This window comes from Trachypithecus francoisi, unplaced genomic scaffold (assembly GCF_009764315.1).
Source record: "Trachypithecus francoisi isolate TF-2019V2 unplaced genomic scaffold, Tfra_2.0 Lachesis_group8, whole genome shotgun sequence".
Lineage (NCBI taxonomy): Eukaryota > Metazoa > Chordata > Mammalia > Primates > Cercopithecidae > Trachypithecus > Trachypithecus francoisi.
In genome coordinates, this window is record NW_022681473.1 from 102,975,277 (window position 1) to 103,003,085 (window position 27,809).

Consider the following 27,809-nt stretch of genomic DNA (forward strand, 5'->3'; position numbering starts at 1 on the left):
CCCACTAATGGGTATATATCCAAAGGAAAGGAAGTCAGTATTGAAGAAGATATCTGCACTCCCATGTTAATTGCAGCAATATTCACAGTAGCCAAGACATGGAAACAATGTTAAGTATGCATCAACAGATGAACTGATAGAGAAATTGTGTCATATATACACATAAACAATTGGGTGTTGTTCAGCCTTAGAAAGTAAGGAAATCTTGTCATTTGCAACAACATGGGTGAACCTGGAGGACATTACGCTGGGTGAAATGGGCCAATCACAGAACACGGAAAGAAAAATACTGCATTATCTTTCCTTCACATGTGAAATCAAAAATGTCAAATTCATACAAATAGAGTAGAATCATGGTTGCTGAGGGGCTGGTCAGGGAGGGGGCAAATAGGGGATGTTGGTCAGAAGACTCAAAGTTGCACTTTACACGGGATGAATAAGTTATAGAGATTTATTGTACAGCATTGTGTCTATAGTTAATACTTTTTTATTGCATACTTGAAAATTGCAAACAGAGTAGATCTCAAGTGTTCTCACCACACAAATAAAAATAAGTATGTGAGGTGATGGATATGTTAATTAGCTTGATTGTAGTAATCACTTCACAATGTCTGCATGTATCAAAACATCACATTATACACTGTAAACATATACATTTTTTCTTTGTAACTGTACCTCAATAAAGTTGAAAAAAATTGTGGATGCACTATTATAACTGTCATAGCACTGCAGCACAAGGCAGAGGAGAAGAACATGCCTTATAAGGAGTGGGGAATAATTGGCAGGATCTATATCTTTTTTCTTTCAATAAATTTCTTTAAAAATTATCTACTGAATCTCTGAGCCAATCTCCAATATGCTGTGATTACAGTTCTGATATCCATGCTGTTATATAGACATGGAGGGATATGTGGTGGCTAGAGGTACTGGCTTAGATGCAAACAAACAAATGCTATGTGTATATAAATACATACATATCTATGAAATATACACATGTATATATCCATATTTATATCTAGATAGCTATCATCTCTCTATATCTGTATATAGAGATCTATATCTAGACACTCTCATGCAGAACAATGCATACTGAGTATGGCTCGTGTGATATGGTGGTACCAGGGCCACCTGGCCGGTAGTTGCACTGTGACCACTGAAGATCAGTGTCATACCCACATCCGCAGAATTTGCTCTTCTGGATTCTCTTACCTTGTTACATATTCAAGTTGCAGTGAGATTTAGACCTGTGGCTGTTCCTCTTATGGCCTGAAATTTAATTTAAATCGTCACTGTTGGACTGCTTGATGTATGCAATGGTTTAGAGTAAGAGAAAGTTTACAAAGAAAGCACTCCAAAAATTGAGAGGACCCAGCTGAATCAATTCTCAGGCCTTCAAGAACTGTGGACTCGGGGCTTCTGTTTTTCTTCTTTCTGATTTTTCAGTTACTTTTCCTGCTACCATGGAGGTGACTAATCCCACGTGAAAACCAGGCAAAGGCATGAGCAAGGGAAGTGCACTCTGTCTATAAATAAGTAAAACCTCAACCAAAGGTGACCCAGTGCTGCAATTAGATGTCCAGTCTCTAAAAACAAACTTCAGAGCTTCCTCGTGGCGTTTTTCTTCTGGCTCTGTGGTGTGGGTTGGGCAGGAACAGATCATGAAAAGGGAGGTTTATGATTCCAGCTGGCACGCTGTGGCCACAAATAGGATTTCAGCTTTTGATCAATGAAGCTCATAGGGAAACTCCAACCCTAAAATAAATGCAAAGACTGCTTTACTCAAGGAGAGTCTCTGGACAACTGTAATTCCTGTGAGAACATGAGAAGATGATGGAGAAAATATTCATCCATAGGTGTGGTACTTTCCAACTCTTACTGGCAAGCTAACGTCAGGGAAGGGAGGGGAGAACTATAGACCATTTGGTGTTGTTCAGATGGTGTGATGCAACCCTTTAGAGGATAGTAAAATCATTTTACTTGGACGTAAAAATACTTTTAAAATGGAATATAATTAAATGGAATAAAACAGTAACTAGAAAAAAAATCATAGTGCATTGTGTGCAGTGTAGATAAGTATTGTTTTATGAGTTTTTTGCGGTGTGTGTGTGTGTGTGTGTTTGTGTGTATGCATTCATGTGTCTAAATTGGGATTTGGTATGATGTGTGTTTTTTTTTTTTTTTTTTTGGCGAGGGAGTTGTTTGTTTTTGTTTTTTTACTGTGGGTCCTGGTCAAAAACGTTTAGTAAAGATTGCCATAATTTAGCTCTTTGCCACATACTTTTGGGATTCTGGGTTTTAAAAACTAACACTAAAATTCTAACCACTCAACACTGAGCTTTTTTAAAGACTGTAACTTTTACTCTTTTTGGCAGTGTTAATCAACTGCATTGGCTTGAGGAGATAACTGAGGTGGCAACAAGCTGCCTAAAAAAGTAAATGGGAGGTTTATAATGAAGCTCTTGGAAGCAGATAAGACCAGGGAGAGAGGGCACCAGACAACACGTGTGTGCTTTTGTGTGTGTGCGTGTGTGTGTGTGAGTATCAGAGAGAGAGATTTAGAGACCAGGATTCACTGGAGGACACGGTGGGGGTAGGGTGGGGGTGGGGGTACTGTTTTTTCTGGTAAATAATCTAAAACCTTGTTGTCCATGCTGAGACCTCGACAAGAAAACAGGTTCGAGTATGTGATGTGACTCCAAACCCAAAGAATTAACCTGAGCATCAGAAACCAGGAGTCCTTCTGGGAGTTTTGTTCCCTGCCTCAGGGAAGCACTTTGTTTCTGATTGACAATAGAAGATATAAAGGAACTTTTGGAAAATCCAGGATAACATCACCTTGTTCTGGAAATTACTGAAGAGGAACCAAAGTATATGGAGCCATGTCGTGCTTATTTGATTTAATGTGATTATTTCTCCTGTCCTCTCTTATAGGATACTTACTTTGTTTCCAAATGCCATAGCTCGAAAATTACTGCTGATGTTGATATTTATCTTAATTTTCTGGGTCATTTACTTGGCTTCAAAAGACCACACAAAGGTAGGAAGTTTCCTTTTTAAAAATTTCACAGAAGGTCACAGTGACTTCATTTGAATGACCCCCTTTATCATGGCAAGAAATAAAAGTTAAAGGCATATCATCTTAGCAGGAGAATGTGGATCGGGGGTTCACTGTTCAGCATAAATCCCTTCAGCAATGCATACTTTATCATGGCAAGAAATAAAAGTTAAAGGCATGTCATCTTAGCAGGAGAATGTGGATCAGGGGTTCACTGTTCAGCATAAATCCCTTTGGCAATGCATATATTATTATTACTATTTTAAATGGCAATGTATACATTATTATTGTTTTTCTTTAGAAAATGGCAGATGGATTTGTGCCATCTCTGTAGTACTTGACACTGTAAGCATCCAGCCTCAAAATTCTCTCCTCCTCCCTTGGCCTCTGAGATTTCAAACTAATTAAGTTTCTGTTTCAGTCCTCTGCCTTTTTCACAGGGGTTTTCTTATTCTTTAAGTAGTTTAGTGTCTTTTGACTCTTCCCTTTGTAAGTTTTTCTTAACTCACCTTGCTTCCAGTTTCTTTTCTTCCCGACCATTTAGTACAAACATAATCTTTCAGAAATTCTGCTTTCATCATCTTCTGGTCCTGATCAAACGCTTTCACCAATGACAATATAAAGAACAAACTCCTTTGTTTAGCCATTTGAGGCCCGTTTACATTTGAACCCAACTACCTTTAAAAGTGTCTCTCTAACCTTTGTCTAATGCAGACTTACCTCCAAGCTTCAAACAAGAAGCACCACAGTCTAGAGCATTCAGCCAGTAAATATGAACTGGTAAAAAAAAAAAAAAGCCTTCAGAGCACAGAACAGGAGGTTTCTTTTCCTGGGCCCTCTCTATAAATATATGTTCTCTAGATTTCTTCCTCTGATCCTCTTCTCTTCTATGCTTGTACCTTTTAATTCATTTGCCCAGGTCCTATCCACTACCAATATTATAGTGTTTCACAAAGTGAGGTCTGGGAGTCTTCTGCCCAGAATACCTGTGTTTATTCCTGTGTGTAAAATGCAGATTCCTGAGCCATACTCCAGAACTGCTGTAATCTCAGTTTGAGCCTAAGATTACAAAGTATTAGCAAGCTCCTCAGCTTATTCTTAAGCATGCTAACATTTGAGAATCTCTGCTATGTCCTTCCAAGACTGAAACCTCTTCCCAGCCCCACTCTTGAATACGTACTATTCATTGGATATCTCCACCTAAGTCTTCCACTAGCACTGCCAACACAAAACACACACACACAAAATTTATAATCTGTCTCACCATCATCCCCTAATAAAAACAAAACAAAACAAGCATACAAAATCAAATAGAAACAAATTCTCTACTTTTATCTCTCCAGTCTTAATAATTGTTGTCATAGCTTGTGTAGTCAATCAAACTAAAACTCCCTCCACAAGCTATCAGCCACTAAGTCTTATCAATCCTACCTCCAAAATGTCTCTAAAGTCTGTCCTTTTTTTCTCCATCCACATTGTCTTTCTTTAGACCAATACTTTGTCATTGCTCATCTAGATTGTTGAAATAGTTTTCCAATTAATTTCCCTGCCTCCAGTCTCAGCCTACTCTAAGCATTCATTCAACAAACATTTGTTAAGTGTATATTGTGTGTCAGGCACTGGTCTAGGAATTAAAGATACAGAAATATAGGACATCATCTTTGTGTTCAAGAATCTGAAATTTTATTTCTAAAATGAAAATTTGAATATGGTACTCTACCTTCAGCAGCTCTTCATGCAGCATGTGTATGGCCCAAACTCCTTGGCACAGTGTTTTATTGGACTCATTTAAATAAAGGGCACAGAAACTCACTAGGCCTGATCCAAGACATCCTTGCACTGGCTGTTTTCTTTTTCTTCCCTTTCTCCAGGTTTCCATGTAACTTCCACATAGTTCTTTACTTCCTTCAAGTTTTTTTCATCGTCTTGATTTAACACCAGACACATTTCCACTCCCACCTCTTAGCATTCCCCTCACTCTGAATGTTTTTTAACATAGCAATTATAATTATTACTGATAACATACATTAAGTGATATCAGAATTATAGGAGTTTCCCATAATTTTGGAATACATACTAATAACATATTTACACAAATACAGTGCAAAGAAAACTAAATACCATTTTATATTTGACAATGCTTCCTGTATAATTTTTATACCAAGTAAGACAAACATGTCATTTTTGAACTTTAGGGGACCTATTAGTAATATCTTAAAGGATAAATAAGGTCAGAAAAAGACATAATTTATAATTTGAATTTGGGAAGTTTATCAAATATCAAAGGTTTAAAACACTTGATATTACAAAGTAGGATCACAGGTCATTGTAAAATAAATCATTCATTTACCAAAGTGATAACTCAAGGATTTTTTTAAAAAGGCAAAACCTTCATTCTTTGAGAGAGGAGATTTAATTTTCCAAACAATACACCCTAATAAAAACAGCAGGAAGCCAATTAAATTTATTTTCCAAAATTTTATAAACAATCTATAAAATTGTCATCCTGATCATAATATATAACTTCCATAAGTCTTTATAACCTTTATTAAGGAGTAGGTTAATGCTTCAAGAAGACCTTGTTAATCTGACATAGGGGCCCACGTGCTGGTCTTACATCAGTGTGCCTTTGACATTAATGATTATAGAGAAACTGAACTTATTTTATCTTTTAAAATTGGCTGTTACAATCTCATATGCCCACCTCTTCCAAGATAGTCCCTGAGCCTTGAGGAGTTGAATAGCTTTAATTTCTAGCCCTGTGTCTCAGGAATGCAGTTAATTTTGATTGGCATCTTCTACCAGGCCTGAAGATGAGGTTTTAATTGCTGTCAGAGCTTAAATTTAGTGTTCTTTTTAGACCTAGAAGTCAAAGCCCTGTAACTCAATGTCACAAGGACTTTAAAAGCACATACAGGAAGATACAAGGATGTAATAACATTAATTAAAATTTTTCTAATCTCAATTTTTTCCTGAGCAAACCAAACTTAATAGTGGCATAGGAATTATTTTGATAAAACTTAAAATCTGTTAGTCCAGTTACCAAAGGCAAAAGAAAAGACCTTTTGTAGTGCATAGAATGTTATGTTGGAAGAAGACATTTCCTTTAAACTTTTAAGAAAACATTGCTAGCATCAGGCCGCAAGAAACAGAGCCTGAGGAGGAAAACAAAAACAAAAACAAAAATAAAACCTTATATGAACCGAAAATGAGTTGAAGGGTAGTGTTACTATTTCATGTCTTTTAAAAGGGGGGAGAAAACCAAAACCTGTGAGATGCAATAAAAGTTGAACTTTGGGTTAAAATTTAAAAATTAAAATATCTTATAATTTATTAAGAGTGAATAAACCCTTAAGAAAGTTTCATTGTTCTAACCAATTCTATTCTTTCGTGTATAAGTGGGTTATTTTTTTACATCAAACCTGATCTATAGAAAGACTGTTATATTTTCCCTTTAATCATAGAGAACTAGACCATTTAAAAGTTTTTGAGTTTTTAAAAATAAATCCTCTTATTGTCACTTACACAGGCTGTTCATGACATGCTTGGACTTTCTGGTTTGTCCTGAACATCCCTTTTCCTTTAACAACCAGTCATTTTACTCTAGGACTAAATTTACCATACAATTCTTTCTTGTTTGAATTATTTTTTGTAATAGTACATTTCACTTTCTAAAATAATATATGATTTACTCATTTATTATGTTCATTGATTGCTATCTATCTTTACCTAGTATATAGTAACATTTGTAGAGTCAAAGTTTTTTTTGTTTTTTTTTTTTTGAGATGCAGTCTTACTCTGTCACCAGGCTGGAGTGCAGTGATGTGACCTCGGCTCACTGCAACCTCCGCCTCCCAGGTTCAAGTGATTCTCCTGCTTCAGCCTCCTGAGTAGCTGGGATTACAGGCACATGCCACCATGCCCAGCTAATTTTTGCATTTTTAGTACAGATGGGGTTTCACCATGTTGGCCAGGATGGTCTCAATCTCTTGACCTCGTGATCCACCCACCCTGGCCTCCCAAGAGTTAAAGATTTTTGTAAGTGTTCATTGGTATCACAAGTGCCTAGAACAGTCTCTGGTACATAGTAGATACTTAATAAATAACTAGTAAATAACAAAATAAAGAAAGACTGTTCAGTTATCTGGGTGAGAGGTAATGGTGGCCTGAAATAAGCTATTAACAATAAGGATGGAGAAAAGTCAATGAATTTGGGCTCTAATTGACAGTAATAGTGATTGACTATGGGAGGCAAAGAGGCAGGTTTAACCAGGAGTTACATTCCAAGCTTGTACAACTGCATGGCTGGTGATACCATTCACTGAAGTATTGACCAGAGTAGGAGAAATAGTTGGAAGACAAAAGATGGGTTTAGGTATGAACAGTCTAGGTTTGGGTCATTTTAGGTCAATCAAGTGGAGATGTTGAATATATAGATCTGAAGCTGGGGAAGACCTGGCTTAGAAAAATAGATTTAGGAAACATCAGAATACAAATGGCAGCTGAAGTCATTGTAGTCTGTGACATTTCCTTGGGTGAGCTATAAAGTGAGAAGAAAAAGTTGCTAGTGATATAATCCTGAGAAACAAAATAAGCACTGGGCTGAGGAGTTAGTGGTGGTGGAGAAGGTACACATGGGATGGAAGAGGACCCTTGAGAAACTTAATTGGTAGAGGTGAGGAACTGATGAAGGTTAGAATAGCAATTAAAGGGGGAATCAGAGGCTCAAAACATTTCCTTTTTGTAATGTGGAAGATACTTGAATACATTTTAATTCATATGGAAAAAGGCTAATAGAAGAAAGTAGGAAGTAGAAAAGACAAAGTGTGATTAGGCCGGGCGTGGTGGCTCAAGCCTGTAATCCCAGCACTTTGGGAGGCCGAGAGGGGCGAATCACGAGGTCAGGAGATCGAGACCATTCTGGCTAACACGGTGAAACCCCGTCTCTACTAAAAAATACAAAAAATTAGCCGGGCGTGGTGGCAGGCACCTGTGGTCCCAGCTACTCAGGAGGCTGAGGCAGGAGAATGGTGTAAACCTGGGAGGTGGAGCTTGCAGTGAGCTGAGATCTGGCCACTGCACTCCAGCCTGGCGACAGAGCGAGACTCCACCTCAAAAAAAAAAAAAAAAGAAAAGAAAAAGTGTGATTACACATGTTTGGCAGTGTGACAGGAAGTTGAATTGCTAAGTGATTACTCTTACAGTTCTCTAAAGCCAAGAAGCTTCAAGAGCAAAGAAATTTAGGTATTGGAGGAACTGCCTCCATGGATATTGAAGTCTACCTGGAGGATGTCAAGACTTCTAGTGATTAAGACTAGGAGTCAAGTTCTTCATGATCTTCTGTAAATGAGTAAAAGAATCCAGTTGGTCAAAAAATAAGAGGAGGATTATGTAGTAATTGGTGACAGTTGGTCAGATATATCATGGAGAACAAGATATCTTAGGGTCTTCTGAAAAAATGTATATCCCTTAATGTATATAAATCTTTGAAATATCTATATATTTGAAATGTGTGTGCATATGTGTGTGAAACCCTGGTTTTAGTCCATTCAAGCTGTTCTAAAAGAATACCACTGACGGAATGGCTTACAAGCAATATAAATTTACTGCTCACAGTTCTGGAAGCTGCAAAGTCCAAGATCAAGGCACCAACATATTTGGTGTCTGATAAGGGCCTGCTTCCTTGTTCATAGACAGGTATCTTTTCATGTGTACTCAAATGGTGGAATGGGCAAAGGATTCTCTGGGGTCCTTTTTGTAAAGTCACTAACTTTATTAATGAGGGCTCCATCCCCATGATCTAATCACCTCTCCAGAAGTCCCATCTCTTAATACCATCACATTGAAAGTTCAGTTGTAACATACAAATTTGGGGGAACCACAAATATTCTATCTATAGCAACATTGGAGATTAGGTTACAACATGAATTTTGGGGAGATGCAAGCATTTAGTCTTTGGCAATTCTAGTGTGTGCATATGTGTGTGTGTGTTTAACAGGTTATTAAATAATGAAACAACTAGGCCTCACGTGAAATTGAGCATTAAATGCTGATCCTGGCCCTGCTACTACTATTTTAAAGAGACTTTCCTCCTTTTGTGCCTAATTTTAAGGGTCTAGCACAAAACTTTTTGTTTTTCCTTGCTCATATTTGTGGCTCATATGTTGCATAATTCTACTATATAATATTCATGACATGATAAAAATCATAGAAATAAATAACAGATATGTGGTTGCCAGAGATTAATTAAGGAATGGGAGAGGGTGAGGGAAAAGTAATCATGGTAAAAAAAAAACAGCAACATGAAGGAAAGGAAATGTTCTGTATCTTGACTATATCAGTTTCAATATGCTGGTAGCAATATTTTACTAGTTTTGTAAGATGTTACCATTGAAAAAACCTCAGTAAAGGGCACATGAGATTTCTCTATAATTTATTTTTTTAAAATACTTTTATAATTTTTAAAATTTTAGATTCAGGGAGTACATGTGCAGGTTTCTTATATGGGTATATTGCATGATGATGTGGTTTGGGCTTCTAATGCTCCCATTGCCCAGTAGCAAACATACTACTCAATAGGTGATTTTTCAACCCTCACCATCCTTCCTCCCTGCTTTTGGAATCCCCAGTGTTTATTGTTCTCATCTTGGGTCCATATATACCCAACGTTTAGCTCTCAAACATAAGTGAGAACATGTGGTATTTGGTTTTCTGTTTCTGTGTTAATTCATTTAGGATAATGGCCCCCAAGTGCATCCATATTACTACAAAGGACGTGATTTTGTGCTTTGTTTTGGCTGTGTAGTATTCCATGGTGTATATGTACCACATTTTAAAATTCAGTCCACCATTGATGGGCACCTGGGTTGATTCTATGTCTTTGCTATTGTGAATAGCACTACAATAAACATACAAGTACAAATGTCTTTTTGGTAGAACAATTTATTTTCCATTGGGTACATACCCAGTAATGGGATTGCTGGGTTGAATAGCAATTATATTTTTAGTTATTTGAGAAATCTTCAAACTGCTTTTCACAATGCCTGAACTAATTTACAGTCCCACCAACATTGTGTAAGCAATTATTTTTCTCCACAACACTGCCAACATCTGTTATTTTTTGACTGTTTAATAGTAGCCATTCTGACTGGTGTAAGATGGTATCTCTCTGGAGTTTTGATTTGCATATCTTTGATGATTAGTGATACTGAGCATTTTTTTATATTTGTTGGCCACCTGTATGTCTTCTTTTGAGAAATATCTGTTTGTGTCCTTTTTACTGGGACTATTTGTGTTTTTCCTGTTGATTTAAGCTCCTTATAGATTCTTGACACTAGTCCTTTGTTGAATACATTGTTTGTAAATATCTTCTACCATTCTGTAGCTTGTCTGCTCTGTTGATAGTTTGTTTTGCTGTGGAGAAGTTCTTTAGTTTAATTCTGTCCCAATTCTCAATTTTTGTTTTTGTTACATTTGCTTTTGAGGGCTTAGCTATAAATTCTTTGCCTAGGCCAGTGTCTAGAAGAGCATTTCCCGTTTTCTTCTAGGATTTTTATAGTTTGAGGTCTTATATTTAAGTATCTAACCCATTTTGAGTTAATTTTTCTATGTGGTAAGAGGTGGAGGTCCAGTTTTATTCTTCTGCACATGATTAACCAGTTTTCCCACACCGTTTATTGAATTCCCCAGTGTTTATTTTTGTTGACTATATTGAATATTAGTTGCTTATAGGTGTGTGGCTTTATTCCAGGGGTCTCAATTCTGTTCCATTAGTCTATGTGCCTGTTTTTGTACCAGTACCATGGTGTTTTGTTTACTGTAGCCTTGTAGTGAAGTATAAAGTTGAACAATGTGATGCCACTAGCTGCATTATTTTTCGTTTAGGATTGCCTTGACTATTTGGGCTCTCTTTTGGTTCCATATGAATTTTAGAATAGTTTTTTCTAATTTGGCGAATACTGATGTTGGAATAGCATTGAACCTGTACATTGCTTTGGGCAGTATGGACATTTAAATGATATAGATTCTTCTAATCCATGAGCATGGGATGTTTTTCCATTTGTGTTGTCTACGATTTTTCTCATCAATGTTTTGTAGTTCTCCTTGTAGAGATCTTTCACCTCCTTGGTTAGATGTATTCCTAGGTATTTTTTGTAGCTATTGTACATAGGATTGGATTCTTGATATTTTCTTAGCTTGAACATTATTGGTTTATAAAAATGCTACTAATTTTTGTACATAAGTTTTGTATTCTGAGACTTTGTTAAAGACCTGTTTATCAAGTCTAGGAGTCTTTTGGCATAATCTTAAGGTTTTCTAGGTGTAGAATAATATCATCAATGAAGAGAGATAATCTGACTTCCTGTTTTCCTATTTTGATGCTTTTTATTTTTTTCTCGTGCATGATTACTCTGGTTAGGACTTCCAGTATGTTGAATAGGAGTGGTGAGAATGGACATCCTTGTTCCAGCTCTTAAGGACAATGCTTTCAGTTTTTGCCTGTTCATTATGATATTGGCTATGAGTTTGTCACAGATAGTCATGATTATTCTGAAGTGTGTTCCTTTGATGCCTAGTTTATTGAAGGTTTTTATCATAAAGGGATGTTGGATTTTTATTGAATGCCTTTTCTACATCTATTGAAATGATGATATAGTTTTTGTTTTTAATTCTGTTTACATGGTGATCACATTTATTGATTTGCATATGTCAAACCATCCTTGCATCACTGGAATAAAGCCCACTTAATTGTGGTGAATCAACTTTTGATGTGCTGCTGAATTCAGTTTGCTAGTGTTTTATCAAGGAGTTTTGCATCTATATTCACCAGAAATATTGGCCTGTAAGTTTGTTGTTGGTGTTGTATCTTTGCCAGATTTTGGTATCAGAATGATACTGGCTTTGTAGAATGAGTTAGAGAAGAGTTCTTTCTCCTTGATTTTTTGGAATAGTTTCAGTAGGATTGGTACCACTCTTCTTTGTACATCTGGTAGAATTCAGCTATGAATCCATGTAGTCCAGGCCTTTTTCTGTTTTTAAACAGTTATTATTATGATTCAACTTCTTTAGTCATTTTTGGTCTGTTCAGGATTTCTGTTCTTCCTGGTTTAATCTTGAGAGATTGTGTGTTTCTAGGAATGTATCCATTTTCTGTAGATTTTCTAGTTTATTTGCATAGAAATGTTCATAGTAGTCTCTGAAGGTCTTTGTATTTCTGTGGGATTGATTGTGATGTCAACTTTGTCATTTCTGATTGTGCTTATTTGGACATTCTTTTCTCCTTTGTTAATCTAGCTGGTGGTCTATTGATCTTGTTTATATTTTCAAATAACCAACTTTTTGTTTTGTGGATTCTTTGTATGTTTTATGGGGTCTGAATTTCATTTAGCTCTGCTTTGATTTTAGTTATTTCTTTTCTTCTGCTAGCTTTGAGACTAGTTCTTGTTTTTTTTATTTCTGTTAGGTGTGAAGTTAGGTTATTAATTTGAGGTCTCTCTATCTTCTTGACGCAGGGATTTAGCACTATAAACTTTCTTAGTAACACTACCTTTGTCACATCTTAGAAATTTTGGTATGTTTTGTCTCTATTTTCATTTGTTTCAATTTTTAAAAATTTCTGCCTTAGTTTTGTTATTTACTCAAAAGTTATTCAGGAGAAAGTTGTTTAGTTTTCATATATTTGTGTGATTTTGAGAGTTCATCTTGGTGTTGCTTTCTATTTTATTTTTATTCCATTGTGGTCTGAGTAGATGCTTGGTGTGATTTCAATATTTTTTAATTTATTGAGACTTGCTTTATAACCAAGCATGTGGTCAATGTTACAATATGTTTCATGTGCAGATGAGAAGAATGTATGTTCTGTGGTTGTTGGGTGGAGTGTTTTTTAGATGTCTATTAGGTCTAATCAGTCAAGTGTCAAATTTAAGTCCAGAATTGCTTTGTTTCTTTGTTAGTTTTCTGCCACAGTGGTATGTCTAATGCCATCAGTGGGTGTCGAAGTCCCTCAGTATTATCATGTGGCTGTCAAGGTCTTTTCTTAGATCTAGAAGTAACTGGTTTATAAATCTTGGTGCTCCAATGGTGGGTGCATATATATTTAGGATAGTTACATCTTCTTATTAAATTGAACACTTTATCATTATGTAATGTCCTTATTTGTCCTTTTTAAACTTTTTTTGGTTTAAAATCTATTTTATCTGATACAAGAATAACAAACTCTGCTCTTTTTCATTTTCCATTTGTGTTATATGAGCCTATGGGTATTGTTATATGTGAGATAAATCTCCTGAAGACAGCAGAAAGATGAGTCTTGTTTTTCAGTCCAGTTTGCCACTCTATGTCTTTTAAGTGGGACAGTTAGGCCATTTATGTTCAAGGTTAATATTGATATGTAAGGTTTTGTTCCTGCCACAGTGTTTTTAGCTAGTTGCTTTGTAGTTTCAATTGAGGGGTTACTTTATGGAATCTGTGGGTTATGTACTTGTGTGTGCTTTTGTGGTAGCCAGTAACATTCTTTTCTTTCCATATTTAGGACTCTTGAAGGAGATACTTCTCTGTAGGGCTGGTCTGGTGGTGATGAATTCCCTTAACAAATACTTGTCTGGAAAATACTTCATTTCTGCTTCATTTATGAAGCTTAGTTTGGTGAGATATGAAATTCTTGGCTTGCATTTATTTTCTTTAAGAATGCTAAAAATGGAACCTCTATCTCTTCTGGCTTATAAGGTTTCAGCTGAGAAGTCTGCTGTTAGTCTGATGGGCTTCCCTTTATAGATAATATGACCTTTTTCTCTAGCTGCCTTTAAGATTTTTACTTTTGTGTTAGCCTTGGATAGCCTGATGACTGTGTACCTTAGGGATGGGTTGCCTTGTATAGTATCTCATCGAAGTTCTCTGGATATTGTATCTGCATGTCAACCTCTCTAGCAAGATTGGCGACATTTTCCTATATTCAAATATGTTTTCCAAGTTGCTTACTCTCTCTTCTCTCTCAAAAATGCCAGTGAGTCATAGATTTGATCACTTTACATAATCCCTTATTTCTCAAAGGCTTTGTTCATTTTTAAAAATTATTTTCATTTTTATTTTTATCTGAGTGGTTCATTCAAAAAACTGGTCTTTGATCTCTAAAATTCCTTCTGCTTAGTCTTTTGTTAAGGTTTCCAACTGTATTTTAAAATTCCTTTAGTAAATTTTTTAACTTCAGAAGTTCTGTTTGGTTCTTTCTTAGTACAGCTATGTCATCTTCCAAATCTTGGATCACTTTTTCTAGTGCCTTGTGTTGAATTTCAAATTTCTCTTGAATCTTATTAGTTTCCTTGCCGTGCACATGCTGAATTCTACACCTGTCATTTTAGATATTTCATTCTAGTTAATATACATTGTTTGTGAGTGAATGGCATCCTTTGGAGGTGATGAAACCCTCTGGTTTTTTGTATTGCCAGAGTTCTTACACTGATTCCTTCTTATCTGAGAAAGTCGACACTTCTTTTCTTTCCTTTGAATTTGCCATCATTTGGATAGGGATTCTTGATTTTTTCTTTTTTTTTTCTTGGGGGTATGGCTATGGTGTATGTTGTGTATGATCAAATGGCTTTGTTTCTTGGTGTTTTCAGGGTGCCTAGGCTCTTTATAGGCTCATTGGTTACAGATAGGTTGCAGTGGCTTTCTCGGATATTGCTTTTTGTAGCAATGTAATTTTGTTTGGTGGTGAAATTCAAGCGGCAGTTTAGTGTGTGGCATTTAAGAGTAATAGCTGGAAGCTAGGGGCAGGGACAGAGACAAATTGGGAAGTGTGAAACATACCCTCTCCTAGCACACATTCACCTTCAGTGGTGGTGGAGACACTGGGGAAGCTGTCTCTTTCAGTCCATGCTCCCCATGCCCTGATAGGAAGAGCTGCTGCTAAGTCTGCAACAGTACACTGAGAAGAAAGGTGGGGGTGAGCAATGACCTCCTCTCCACATGCACTCCTGGGCTTTGGTGATGCCACTTTCAGCAGCTGGTACCATGCTTGCATTTTCTTTGGCCCAAGGGGGGCTTTGATGAGCTGTGCTCCCCCTTCCCTTAGGGGCAGATGCTGAGGGTTAGATCTCCAGGGAAAGTGAGGTCTGCCTCCCTTCTACTTCTTGGAGCTGATGGGGCACTATCCCCCAAATGGCCAAGGGAGCATGCTGGAACACCAGGATTGACACACACAGACTGGTTCCAGATTGCAAAGCTGTCCCTGGCTACAAGCCTCACCACCCAGGAGAAACCCCGGTTTCAGAAACTCTCCTCCTGCTCCAGGCCTGTGACAGGAAAAAGACTAATTCCAGTGCCTACTGCTGGGGAACTCTCCGCATTCACCACTCAATTCTGACTGTGGGTACCCTTCTGCCTTTCCAGAGCAAATGCTGCAAACTCCGGCCTGAGCCCAAAATGCCTGCTGTAGTCACCACTGCCAAGTGGCCAAACAATGTCTTTAAATGCTCAAAATGGATCTATGGCTTGGTTTCTGTTATTAGTTTTGGAAAAATTTTCAGTCATTATTTCTTCAAATGTTTCTTCTGTTCCTTTCTCTTTATTCTCCTTTTGGTATTCCCATTATGTGTATTTATGCCTATTGTGTTTGTCCCATGGTTCTTGGATATTCTGTTCTTTCTTCATGCTTTTTCTCTTGTTTTTAGTTTGGGAAGTTTCTGTTGACATACCTTCAAGCTCTCTTATTTTTCACATGACTATATTCAGTCTGTTCATGAGTTCATCAAAGGTGTTCTTTATTCTGATGCAGTGTTTTTTTTATTTCTAGCATTTCCTTTTGATTGTTTCTTAGGGTTGCCACATCTTTACCTGCATTACCCATCTGTTTCCGCTTGTTGTGTATTTTTTTTTATTAGAGCCCTAAGTATTAATACCTCAATCATAGTTATTTTAAATTTCTGGTCTGATAATTTCAAAATCTCTATTATAACTAAGTTTGGTTCTGATGCTTGCATTGTCCCTTTAGACTGTATTTTTTTTTCTTCTTGTGTGCCTTGTAATTTTTATCGAAATCTGGATATGATATAGTTGGTCAACTGAAACTGAGATAGGCCTTTAGTGTGAGCTTTTATGTTTATGTGGTTAGGAGTTAGACTGTGTTTACTGTTTACTGTAGACATTGTGTCAGAGGCTACAATTTCCTCCAGTTTCCATCTTTATGTCTCTCCTAGAGACTTCATCCTTGGGTGTTTCTAGGACCCCTTTTTAAATAGGGTCTGAGGCTTGCAGTGCTTTTCGCTATAATCTTCTGTTTCTATACAGAATTCCTATTGTGTTGGTTGTAAGATGTGCAGGAGGGGAAGCATTCTGTAGTACTGTGATTTATTCTCAGAATTTTAGTGAGCTTATGCCCTTAAATCGTGACCTTCACAAGTGCTTGTCAGCTTCCCATTTTCCTATACCCACATCAATCCTTAGGTGAAATAAGAAGGCCAGATGGAGGCTAGGTTTGGATATTTTCCTTACCCCAGGTTGATCAGGTTTTGGCAAAACCCAACTTGGTTAGGCTGTAGTAACCTAGTTCCCCTTGTTCAACTTGTTAAGGAGAACAGAGAGTTCTGGTACATTTAAAAGTAGTGGCATTGGAATTAGAAAAAGAGAGAACAAAGAGAAAACAATTATTAAAATCATAGACTTAAATCAAAGCATATCAATAAGAACACTAAATATAAATAGTCCAAACACATCAGTGAAAAAATAGTGACTGTCAGAATGTATAAAAAGAAGAAATCAGCCAGGCATGGTGGCTCATGCCTGTAATCCCAGCAGTTTGGGAGGCCAAGGCAGGTGGATCACGAGGTCAGAAGTTCAAGACCAGCCTGACTAACATGGTGAAAGAACATCTGTACTAAAATACAAAAAAAAAATTGCCAGGTGTGGTGGGGCGCACCTGTAATCCCAGCTACTCAGGAGGCTGAGGCAAGAGAATTGCTTGAACCTGGGAGGTGGAGGTTGCAGTGAGCCGAGATTGCACCACTGCACTCCAACCTGGGCGACAGAGTGAGACTCCATCTCAATTTAAAAGAAGAAGAAAAAGAAGAGGAAGAAGAAGAAAAAGAAGAGGAAGAAGAGGAAGAAGAAGAAGAAGAAGAGGAGGAGGAGGAGGAGGAGGAAGAAGAAGGAGGAGGAGGAGGAGGAGGAGGAGGAAGAAGAAGAAGAAAAAGAAAAAATCAGGCTGGGCTCAGTGGCTCAGGTCTATAATTCTAGCACTTTGGGAGACTGAGACTGGCAGATTCCTTGAGCCCAAGAGTTTAAGATCAGCCTGGGCAACATGGTAAAAATACAAAATTTACAAAATATTTTGTACAAAAAATACAAAATTTAGCCATGTGCTGGTGGCTCACACTACCTGGGAAGCTGAGGTGGGAGGATCACCTAAGCCTGGTAGATCAAGGATCCAGTGAGCTGTGATCGTGCCACTGCAATCCAGCCTAGGTGACAGAGTGAGACTCCATATCCAAAAAAAAAAAAGCAAAAAGAAAAGAAAAGAAACCAACCATAAGCTAACATCCATTTTAAATATAAAGCTATAGGTAGGCTAAAAGTAAAATGACAAAAATAGATATACCATGCAAAACCTAGCCAAAATAATGCTTGCATGAATTTATTAATATCAGACAAAGTAGATTTCAGAACCAGGAAAATTACTAAGAATAAATAAGATCACTATATAATGGTAAAAGTGACAATTCACCCCAAATATGTAACAAGCAATACATGTGTGTACATCTAATAGCAAAGCTACAAAATATTTGTAAGTAAGTGAGAGGGCTCAAGATGAGATCATCCTGGATTAAGGGGGATCCTAAATCCAGTGACAAATGTCCTTTTAAGAGGAGAAAAGGGGAAACACACACAGAGGGGAAGGTTACATAAAAATGGAGGCAGAGATTGAAGTAAACTATCTACAAGCCAAGGAACACCAAGGATTACTGGAAACCACCAGGGGTTAGGAGAGATACATGGAATATATTCCTCCGCGAAGCCTCCATAAGGAACTAACCCTGTTGACACCTTGATCTCAGACTTCTGGCCTCCAGAACTATGAGCGAATAAATTTATGTTGTTTTAAGTCACTAAATTTGTGATGTTTTGTGATGTCAGCCCAATGAAACTAATATAGTCAGTAAAAATGTAGAAGAACTAGAGAACACAACCCTTCAACTAAATCTGATTGACCTTCATAAAACACTTCCTCCAACAGCAGTGGAATATACATTCTTTCCCAGTGTACATGAAACATGTACCACATTGTGCTCTGTTGTCTGCATTGTCGACATAGAAAATGATAATATGATTTTTAAAAAGAAAAGTCAAGTGAGGGGATAGCAAAAGGAAAAACTCTAAAATTGAATTATGAAATAATCTGTATTGATTGTATCTAGTTAATTTTTAAACCTGTGACTCCTAAAGAAAACCATCTGCTGGCAGCAGAGGAAGTCATACTACATGGAAACCAATTCTGATGATTCCATAACTGAAAATCAGTTAGTATTGATTTTTGATATTTAATTTATCACACTGAAAGGTATAAAATAAGCCATAATAATTTATATAGAAAAGCAAGCACTATTATTTGCTGATGATATTTTCTTTTCCCTTTCAATATTTCAGTTGTTGTTCAGCTTGGAAAACCGTATTACCCTGAACCAAGGGAACATCTTCAAAAAATCTTCATACTCTGAAGCACCACTGTGTCCAGCAGTTTCACCAAAAGAGACTGAACTTAGAATAAAGGACATTATGGAGAAACTAGACCAGCAGATCCCACCCAGACCATTCACCCATGTGAATACCACCACCAGTGCCACACACAGCACAGCCACCATCCTTAACCCTCAAGATACGTACTGCAGAGGGGATCAGCTGGACATCCTTCTGGAAGTGAGGGACCACTTGGGACGCAGGAAGCAATATGGTGGGGATTTCCTGAGGGCCAGGATGTCCTCCCCAGCCCTAATGGCAGGTGCTTCGGGAAAGGTGACTGACTTCAACAACGGCACCTACCTGGTCAGCTTCACTTTGTTCTGGGAGGGCCAGGTCTCCCTGTCTCTGCTGCTTATCCACCCCAGTGAAGGGGTGTCAGCTCTCTGGAGGGCAAGGAACCAAGGATGTGATAAGATCATCTTCATTGGCCTGTTTGCCAACAGAACCTCCAATGTCTTCACTGAATGTGGCTTGACCCTAAACACAAATGCTGAACTGTGCCAGTACATGGATGACAGAGATCATGAAGCCTTCTACTGTGTGAGGCTCAACATATGCCCTGTGAGGCCTTGACCCACATGACCACTAGGACAAGAAATATTTCCTATCTTAGTAAGGAAGAATGGAGCCTTTTCCACAGGTAAAGAGGCTTCCAAATACAATAATAGACAAAATGAGGTATTTGACTAAACTCTGCCTAGTAGTTTTGCCTAATCAAACTTTTGTATCATGTCAATTATGTTGACTAAATTATAATTAGGTCCTCAGAGTCCGTTCAGCTTGGAATGTGTTCACAGGGATCCATACAAGTCACCTCTAGAACTATTTGCTGACAGGAGTATAACCAGTGAAGCACTTAATATAGACCTATAGTTCTCCATGGTTTGCAGTACTTCCAGGTTCAGTAATTTTTTATAGACCAGTATTTTATATAATGTGTTCCATGGAATACTAATCCTATAGAGTATTAATAGATGCTGTACAATAAAAAAGTGGTGAATGATATCATTGTTCAGTCAAGCTTTACCCCTTACATCCAGTGAATCATCAAGTTCTATACATCATACCTCCCAACTATCTCCTGAACCCAGCCATTTCTGTCTACCATGATTGCCTCTATCCTTGTATAATCTGCCATCATACCTCAGATCATTGCAACAATCCCCAGAGCTGATTTCTCTGCCCTCAGTCTTGTTTCTTCCAGTCTATTCTCCACACTGCACCTAGACTAATGTTTTTGAAATGCAGTTATATCTTTTACTATTTTCTCCTTAAAAGTTTTAAGATGACCCCACGACTCTAAGGGTGAAATTTAAACTCTTTAATATGTTTACAAAGACTTTTCTCCCTTGGCAGCCTCTTGTCTCACCTTTATGCTGCCTTGCTCTCTGTCGGTCAGTGAAACTCCTTTTATTTCGCAAATGGACCATGTCCTCTCACCTCTGGCATTTCACAGGCTTTGGTTTAGACATCATTTCCTCTAGGAAACTTTCCATCTCCCTGAGTGAAGTTCTAGTCCTATATTCTTCCTTAGCATTTTGTTCTTCCCCAACATAATTCTTATTACATTATTAATTTTCCAATTTATTTTTAATATCCTCTGTTAAGTTGTAAGCTCTGCAGAGCATTAAGTGTTAACTACTTTTCACCATTCATTCATTTTTTTTTTTTTTTGAGACCGAGTCTCGCTCTGTCACCCAGGCTGGAGTGCAGTGGCATGATCTCGACTTACTGCAACCTCCACTTCCTGGGTACAAGCAGTTCTCCTGCCTCAGTCTCCCGAGTAGCTGGGACCACAGGCACCCGTTACCACGCCTGGCTAATTTTTGTATCTTTAGTAGAGACCAGGTTTCACCATGTTGGCCAGGCTGGTCTTGAACTCCCCACCTCAGGAGATCCACCCACTTCATCTTCCCAAAGTGCTGGGATTATAGGCATGAGCCATCATGCCTAGACCATTCTTTCAGTTTATAAGTAGTCAGCACCTTCTGTATTCCAGACACAGCCCTAGGTGTTGGGAATTAACATTCTAGTGGGATAGAAGGACAAAAAGTAAATAAACAGATTTGTCTTTCACTATTTCCTCCTTAAAAGCTTTAAGATGACCCCACGGCTCTGAGGGTGAAATTTAAACTCTTTTAATATTAAAACTCTTTAATATGAAGGTCATAAGAGTAAGGGTTTCAAACGTGATGGTTGATGCTATTTTAATATAGTGTCAGGTAAGGCTTGTCTTGAGCAGCAACCTGAGTGAAGTGAGGGAATAAGCCAAGTCAATTTTCGGGAAATAGCATTTTCAAGAGAATGAATAGTACCTGAGGCAAGAGCATGTTGGAATGTTCCAGGAATCATGGTGGGGGTGGAGTGCAGTGAGGCTGGAAGGCAGGAAGTGAGGGAGAGACAAGATGAGATAGGTAGGCAGGGCCTTAGAAGTCATCAATCTGTGTCTGTCAGGAAGTCATTCAGGGCCAGTATTTTGTCTCATAGGCCCAGCACAATGCCTGAAATAATACAATCTGGAGAAATAATTAAAGTTAAGTTGGTTTCTTTGTAGCAGGACTTCTCAGAAACTTTAATATGTATCCCCTCAAGCAAGCATACAGCATTTCCCAAATTTATTTGGCCACAGACCACTTATTTTATGGATCATTTAAAGAGACTTTGTTTCCCCAGTTTGGCAGCTGCTGCCATAGAAAGGCTTTAGTTTTCTGATATGTGTTCAGAAGGGCAACTTTCCAGGATAGCACAATATCCTGCAAATTCAAGCTCAAATCCAATTTAAGCATTATGATGACACAGAGTTGGGTACAACTGACTCTATATCACTTCAGGCTCTCCCTTTCACCCCTACGTCACCTTCACTTCTTTACATTTTCCTGATCAAGGTATGGAAAAATCTCTTTATCCCCTCTGGCTCAGCTAAAAGAAGCTGGGATTTTTAAAATAAATTTTTATGAAGCAAAGGAAAAATGATCATGGAGACATAAAGTTCTTCCTGTCTTGAAGGTCTCAGAATTATGTCTTAAGTGTAAGGATGGACTTAAGTTTCTATATTCTATATGTTCTATATGTGCCTGATTCTATATTCCCTGTTGGCTACAGTTGGATCCCTCTTGAGTTAGTCCTCATTGAAAGCCCAGGTTGGAGGTACCATCCTTGCACAGTTGCTGGCTGTATCTCAGGAAATCCGAAGCCCCTAGTCTGGCAGACTGGCACACATTTTGGGTCCTAATCAGGCTTCTCAAGGGGGCTGTGCTCATGACAGTAATCATGATAGTAACCTGCTTTATTTCCAAATGGACATAAATCCTTCCCAGATGCCCTGCTCTATTCAAGCTATTAAGTTTTTTTCCTCTACTGCATGGAAATAGAGATTTCAGTCTCCTTACAAGTGATGTAATGCATATGCAAGGAACAGCTGACTGCACATCCAAGAAGTCTCATGGACCATTCTATTGCTAAGCTCTAGGGCCCCTTCCTAGACCCAAGCCCAGTTCTTTGACATCTTTCCTTCTTACGAACACAGGGACTAAGCCAGTTTCTGTTTCATTTGTAACATAGTACCATTAATCCTTGAATAACCCAGACTTGGACTGCACAAATCCACCTGTATTCAAAGAATTTTCAACCAAATGTGGATCAAAAATATAATATTCACAGGATGCAAAACCTACATATAAGGAAAGCTGGCTTTTCGCATGCTTGGGTTCCATGGGCCTGAATGCAGGACTTGAGCGTGTGCTGATTTTTGTAGATGCAGTGGGGGTCCTGGAACCAATCTCCCACATATACTGAGGGATGACTGTAAATATATTTTCCAACTTGGGTTCTCTCTCCCAACTCCGGCTGAAGAATCAGAAATGTTACTTCCTAGGACATTTATTTCTTCAAGTTAAAAAAGTTTTTTCTTTTTAATTTAAGAGTTTTATGGATAATCGTGATAAAAAAAATAAATGAGGGGCTACCACAGGAGAAGACATCATATAGGTAACACAGTTGTTCACTATTCTGTTAGTTTATATTATGGTCTAATTAATTATAGACCCCTTTTTAAAATTTAATGCACATACACAATTACAAAAACAGGAGGCATTAAAACGAATTCCTTTATAACATTAATACATGGTTTTAATCCTAATGTTAATGTAGCATCAAAGTTTTCTTTGATAACCAAATTTACAAGGTCTTGATCTCTTTTGTTATCCTCAGGCTTACCTGAGATAGGTATGGGAGAATAGAGATTTGGTCAGGTTCAAATTTATTAGAGACAAATCTTAATCTTGTGCCAAAAATAGGTCTGATGGGATCCTCAGTAATAATAATTGCAATGATTTGTTGAGCACCTACTATATGTCAACCTTTATGTTAGATGCCTCCCTTATATTATACCATTAATCCTTAGTAATATACTCTGGAGTGACTATTATTATGCTCATTTGAAAGATGAGGAAATTTAGGCATATTAAATAGGTTGGCCAAAGTCACATATCCAGTTGAATTACAGAGTCAGAACAGGATTCCCAGTCGATCTTATTCTAAAGTCAATGGGCCACAGTGCTGTCTCCCATGACTCCACCACTCCATGCAGCCGTCACCTCCAGCCACTCTGCCCTCTCTTCAGTCCTCTGGCCTTCTTGATGAAGCGGATATTATCTTCACTTGACCCAAAAACTCATTTCCTGAGATTCAGGCAATTCTTGTCAATCTTAGAAAGTGCTTTCTCCATCCCTCTTGAAGGTTTCTGTGGCTCTGGCTCTGAAAGGGCCTACCTTCCCCCAGATGGTTTTCATTCTGATAGAGTGAATTCAGTTTGGCCAGACATAGTCACCATAGTCGTTGGACTGATACATGGTTAATACATGGTTTTAATCCTAATTTTAATGTAGCATCATTAAGATGAAGCTCACTGTGCTGGGCACTGGAAATATTATAGTGAGTAATATTGACTTGATTCCTATCTGAGGGAGATAACAGACTATGAAAAATAGACTCCTGGGAACTCAAAAAGATGAAGAGTAGATGAAGATGAAGCTGACAATGTAGACACTTATAGGAGATTTTTATACCAGTTAGGGAGCTTTTCCTGTAGGTTGAGGACAGAAAGTCATGGGAACATTTTACATAGGGAAATAAAACAGGTAGCACAGAGGTTATATTTCGGTGGAATAAACCAAAAGGGCAGAAAGATAGTATTATAATAATTTAGGCCAGGGTTCTCAAAGTAATGTCACTGGACCATTGGCTTTGGGTTTGCCCAAGAGCTTGTTATTATAGAAATCCAAATTCTTGAAAATTTGCCCCATAACTATTGAAACAGAAATTCTGGGTGTGAGGCTCAGCAATCAGAGTTGTAATAAGTACTGCAGGTAATTCTGATGCAAGTTCAAGTTTGAGAAGCACCGGCCTATGAAAAGGTTGATGAAGGCCTGAAATGCTACAGGTGGAAAAGGTGGAGAGGGTAGTTTGTGGTAGACAGCCATTTAGAAGGTAAAATTAAAAGAATGATAGACAGATAGATGTTAGATAGATTTGATGGATTGCATATGGAGGGTGAGTGACTTTTCTGGATCTCCAGATTCCCTGCTATTAGCAGAGGAACAGCTTTCCAGAATCCTGACCCATTTACTTCCCCAGGATATCTTAAATATATCAAAATAATGAGGGGAAAGGCATTTGGCAGATATTAAGCTAATTTATTTTCCCATTTCTTGCAGGTCCAACATAGGAGTTGAAATGATGAAGAACTTTACCCCCATTGAGGTCATACCGTGTAACAGTAAGTCTGGAGTGTTGTTGCCTGCCATGATCACAATTTATCCATGGAAAGAACATGCTTACTTAGAGATATTTATTCCACATTAACCATTTGATCTCTCATTTCCTGGGACAAATTACATCAACCACCTTGGGTTTTAGAAGGGATTTTATTCTTGGAAATTATTTTCATATCGATTTAAACCAATTTTCATCCCAAGTCAGATATAAAAGGCTAGGAAAACTATTAACTTCAGTGGCACCATCTCAAAATGTACAGACTATTTGTATTTAAATTCGAGATTCATTCCTCCAGAGCCAATGATCAGGTGCTGGTGCTATGTGAAAAATGAATCAGGTGAGCTGCACAGATTCAGAGTTAGGACATTTCTCTGGTGGTTTCTAATTTCTCATTTAGCCAAGCCATCTTACTTTAAGTTCTATGAACTAGAAATTTCTGTGAATTTTTTCTCAGTTTAATCACATGAACTTTAGTGATCAACACAAAACCATTTCCCTCATAGAAGTGATGTTTGTGCTATACTGGAAATGAAGTGAATTTCAAAATTAAAGTAAAGCAAAGGACTTCCATTTTAACAATCAACGGGGTATACAGTTACCCCTTTTTCATGCATTTAGCAAATGTTTACTGAGGACCTACTGTACACAAAGAACTTTGCTAAACCCTGTAGAGAACATAAATACAAATAAATCATGAACCCAGGTGTAAAGCTTACAATCTATGAAGAAGACAGATCCCTTCTCTGCTAGGGCAACTATCATTCACACCCAACTTTTACACTGAAGAAAGTTCTTAGATTCTTGAGGCAACTTGAATACTCATAACACCTCTTTTGTTTCCCTCTTGCCTGAACAGTAATTTCTAGTAAAGTCAGTCAGTTTCTGTTTCTTGGAAGATAGTACCAGACTGTAATTTTTGGAGCCACTTAAAAATCTGATGTAATTCAATATGAATAAATATAAGTTCCTAAATATGTACCCCATACCCCAACAATGCAGGTAAATGACAAAGAAGATGTGTATATTAAGTGTTGAATATAAAAGTGACCTCAGACACTTACCTGGGGGAAAACTCAATAGGAGTCAGTAAATACAATTTAGGCTATTTTAATAGAAGAGCGATCAGAAAAGGGAGGTCATGATCCTACTTTTTTCTATGTTAGATCACACTGAGACTATTGCATTCAATTCTAGACACAACAATTAAGATTTAAGGATTTTAGAAAAATTATCAGCCAGAGAAGATGATTCTGGGACACACAAAATAAACAATGTGTGACACTCATTTCATAAACACATTCAAGCTTCTTTTCCTGGATAAGTAGTTTGAGGAAGATGAGATTTAAAATTCAGCGAGGCCAATGTCATGGGTGTAATATTTGGCAGGGCCACTGTGCCCTGATATTTCACGGCCCCACATTTCCTCCTAACTCCGGCTGACTCTTCCACAGCAGAGTGGCTCTGGGGACAAGGTGGAGCCCAGGGAGACATTGCAAATGCACAAGAGCCAACAGATCCCCACTCCAAGGAAAACTATTCAAGAAAAACTATTTAATTCACCCTTTTAACATGATCTTACTAAATAGATATTTGTGGAAGAGAGGAGGGCAAAAAAGAGCTGAAGAGAAAGGGGGAGGAAAAAGAGGAAAAGGAAGGCAAAAATGAGAAACATTTTTCCAAAATAATTTGTGGTAATAAAAATTACTTAGTCTGGAAATTTGTATTGCCAGAGAGCGAGAACATAAAAAAGAACTGCCAGATTGGAATGAAGACTCCTTTCCCCAGTGGTTATACTTTGAAAAAAATGTGGATTACAACATTTTGTAAACAGATCAAGTTCAATGAAACAAAAAATATAAATGACTGCTTGGAAAGAAAACTTATTTATCTCATGGGAGATTCAACACTGCGTCAGTGGATTTACTACTTACAAAAAGCTGTAAAAAGTATGTATTTAATTTATATTTTGAAATTCGATTTGACTTTTGAGGGTTTTGAAATAATAATTAGAATTATTTGCTTTGCTTTTCTAATATTTATTTCATTATTATTTTTTAATTTGCCTAACTTTTGGCTTTGGGCTTTTAATAAAAAGTTAAATTTTATATTTTCATTCACAAATGTTAATATTTTTCTTCCTCTTCATGTATTCTCATAAAAAGTTCAAGATTTTGTTAAGATTGTAACGCACCTGGTAAAATTATCCACCCTACATAGGCAACAATGCTTAGTTAGAAGTGATCTTGGTTAGAATTTTATACATGTTGTGTGCAGTTTAAAGTTATATCATTTTTCCTTTTGTTAAAAGATTTATTGATTTGTCTTTCATCAGCCCTAAAATATTTTGATCATCATGGAGCTGGGATCTTTAAAACACACGTTCTTCTGGATGTTGAAAGACATATTTTGATTCAGTGGAAAAAACATGGTCATCCATTTGTTACCAAAAAGTTATTCTCAGTGAAAGATGAAAACTATATCCCACGGGAAATTGACCGGGTAGCAGGAGACAAAAACACAGCCATTGTTATTACCCTCGGCCAACACTTCAGACCTTTTCCCATTAACATTTTCATCCGTAGGGCCATCAATATTCAAAAGGCCATTGAACGTCTATTCTTGCGAAGCCCAGAGACCAAGGTGATACTGAAAACTGAAAACACCAGAGAGATACATCAAAATGCAGAGATGTTTAGTGACTTTCATGGCTATATTCAGAATCTTATCATAAGAGATATTTTTGTGGATCTTAATGTGGGTATTATTGATGCCTGGGACATGACAATTGCATATTGCACCAACAATGCCCATCCACCGGATTATGTGATTCAAAATCAGATTGGCATGTTCTTAAACTACATTTGTTAGAGGAAAAATACAAAAATAGCACTAGCCACTTTCTATAGATGATCTCACACATACAGTGAGGATAGTTTAATGCAATCCAAGTTTTGAGGAAACTAAATTTGAAAAAGTTTTATTATAGTTAAATATATGTAACATAACATTTACTATTTAAGCCATTTTATTATTTTATTTTATTTTTGAGATGGAGTTTTGCTCTTGTTGCCCAGACTGGAGTGCAGTGATGTGATCTCAGCTCACTGCAACCTCCACCTCCAAGGTTCAAGTGATTCCCCTGCCTCAGCCTCCCAAGTAGCTGGGATTACAGGTGCCCACCACCACGCCCAGCTAATTTTTATATTTTTTTAGTAGAGATGGGGTTTCACTATGTTGGCCAGGCTGGTCT

General features: G+C 37.5%; 1 protein-coding gene across 1 annotated transcript; it reads left to right on the forward strand.

Annotated features, from left to right (window-relative positions):
* The first annotated feature begins 1,827 nt into the window (after positions 1-1,827).
* On the forward strand, positions 1,828-27,572 carry LOC117080126 (NXPE family member 2-like). Its single transcript, XM_033204740.1, is given in 7 exon segments — positions 1,828-1,853; positions 2,932-3,037; positions 18,692-19,328; positions 19,331-19,424; positions 24,499-24,560; positions 26,290-26,505; positions 26,892-27,572. Coding segments are annotated over 7 exon segments (1,677 nt in total). The 3' UTR covers positions 27,428-27,572.
* Positions 27,573-27,809: the final 237 nt, after the last annotated feature.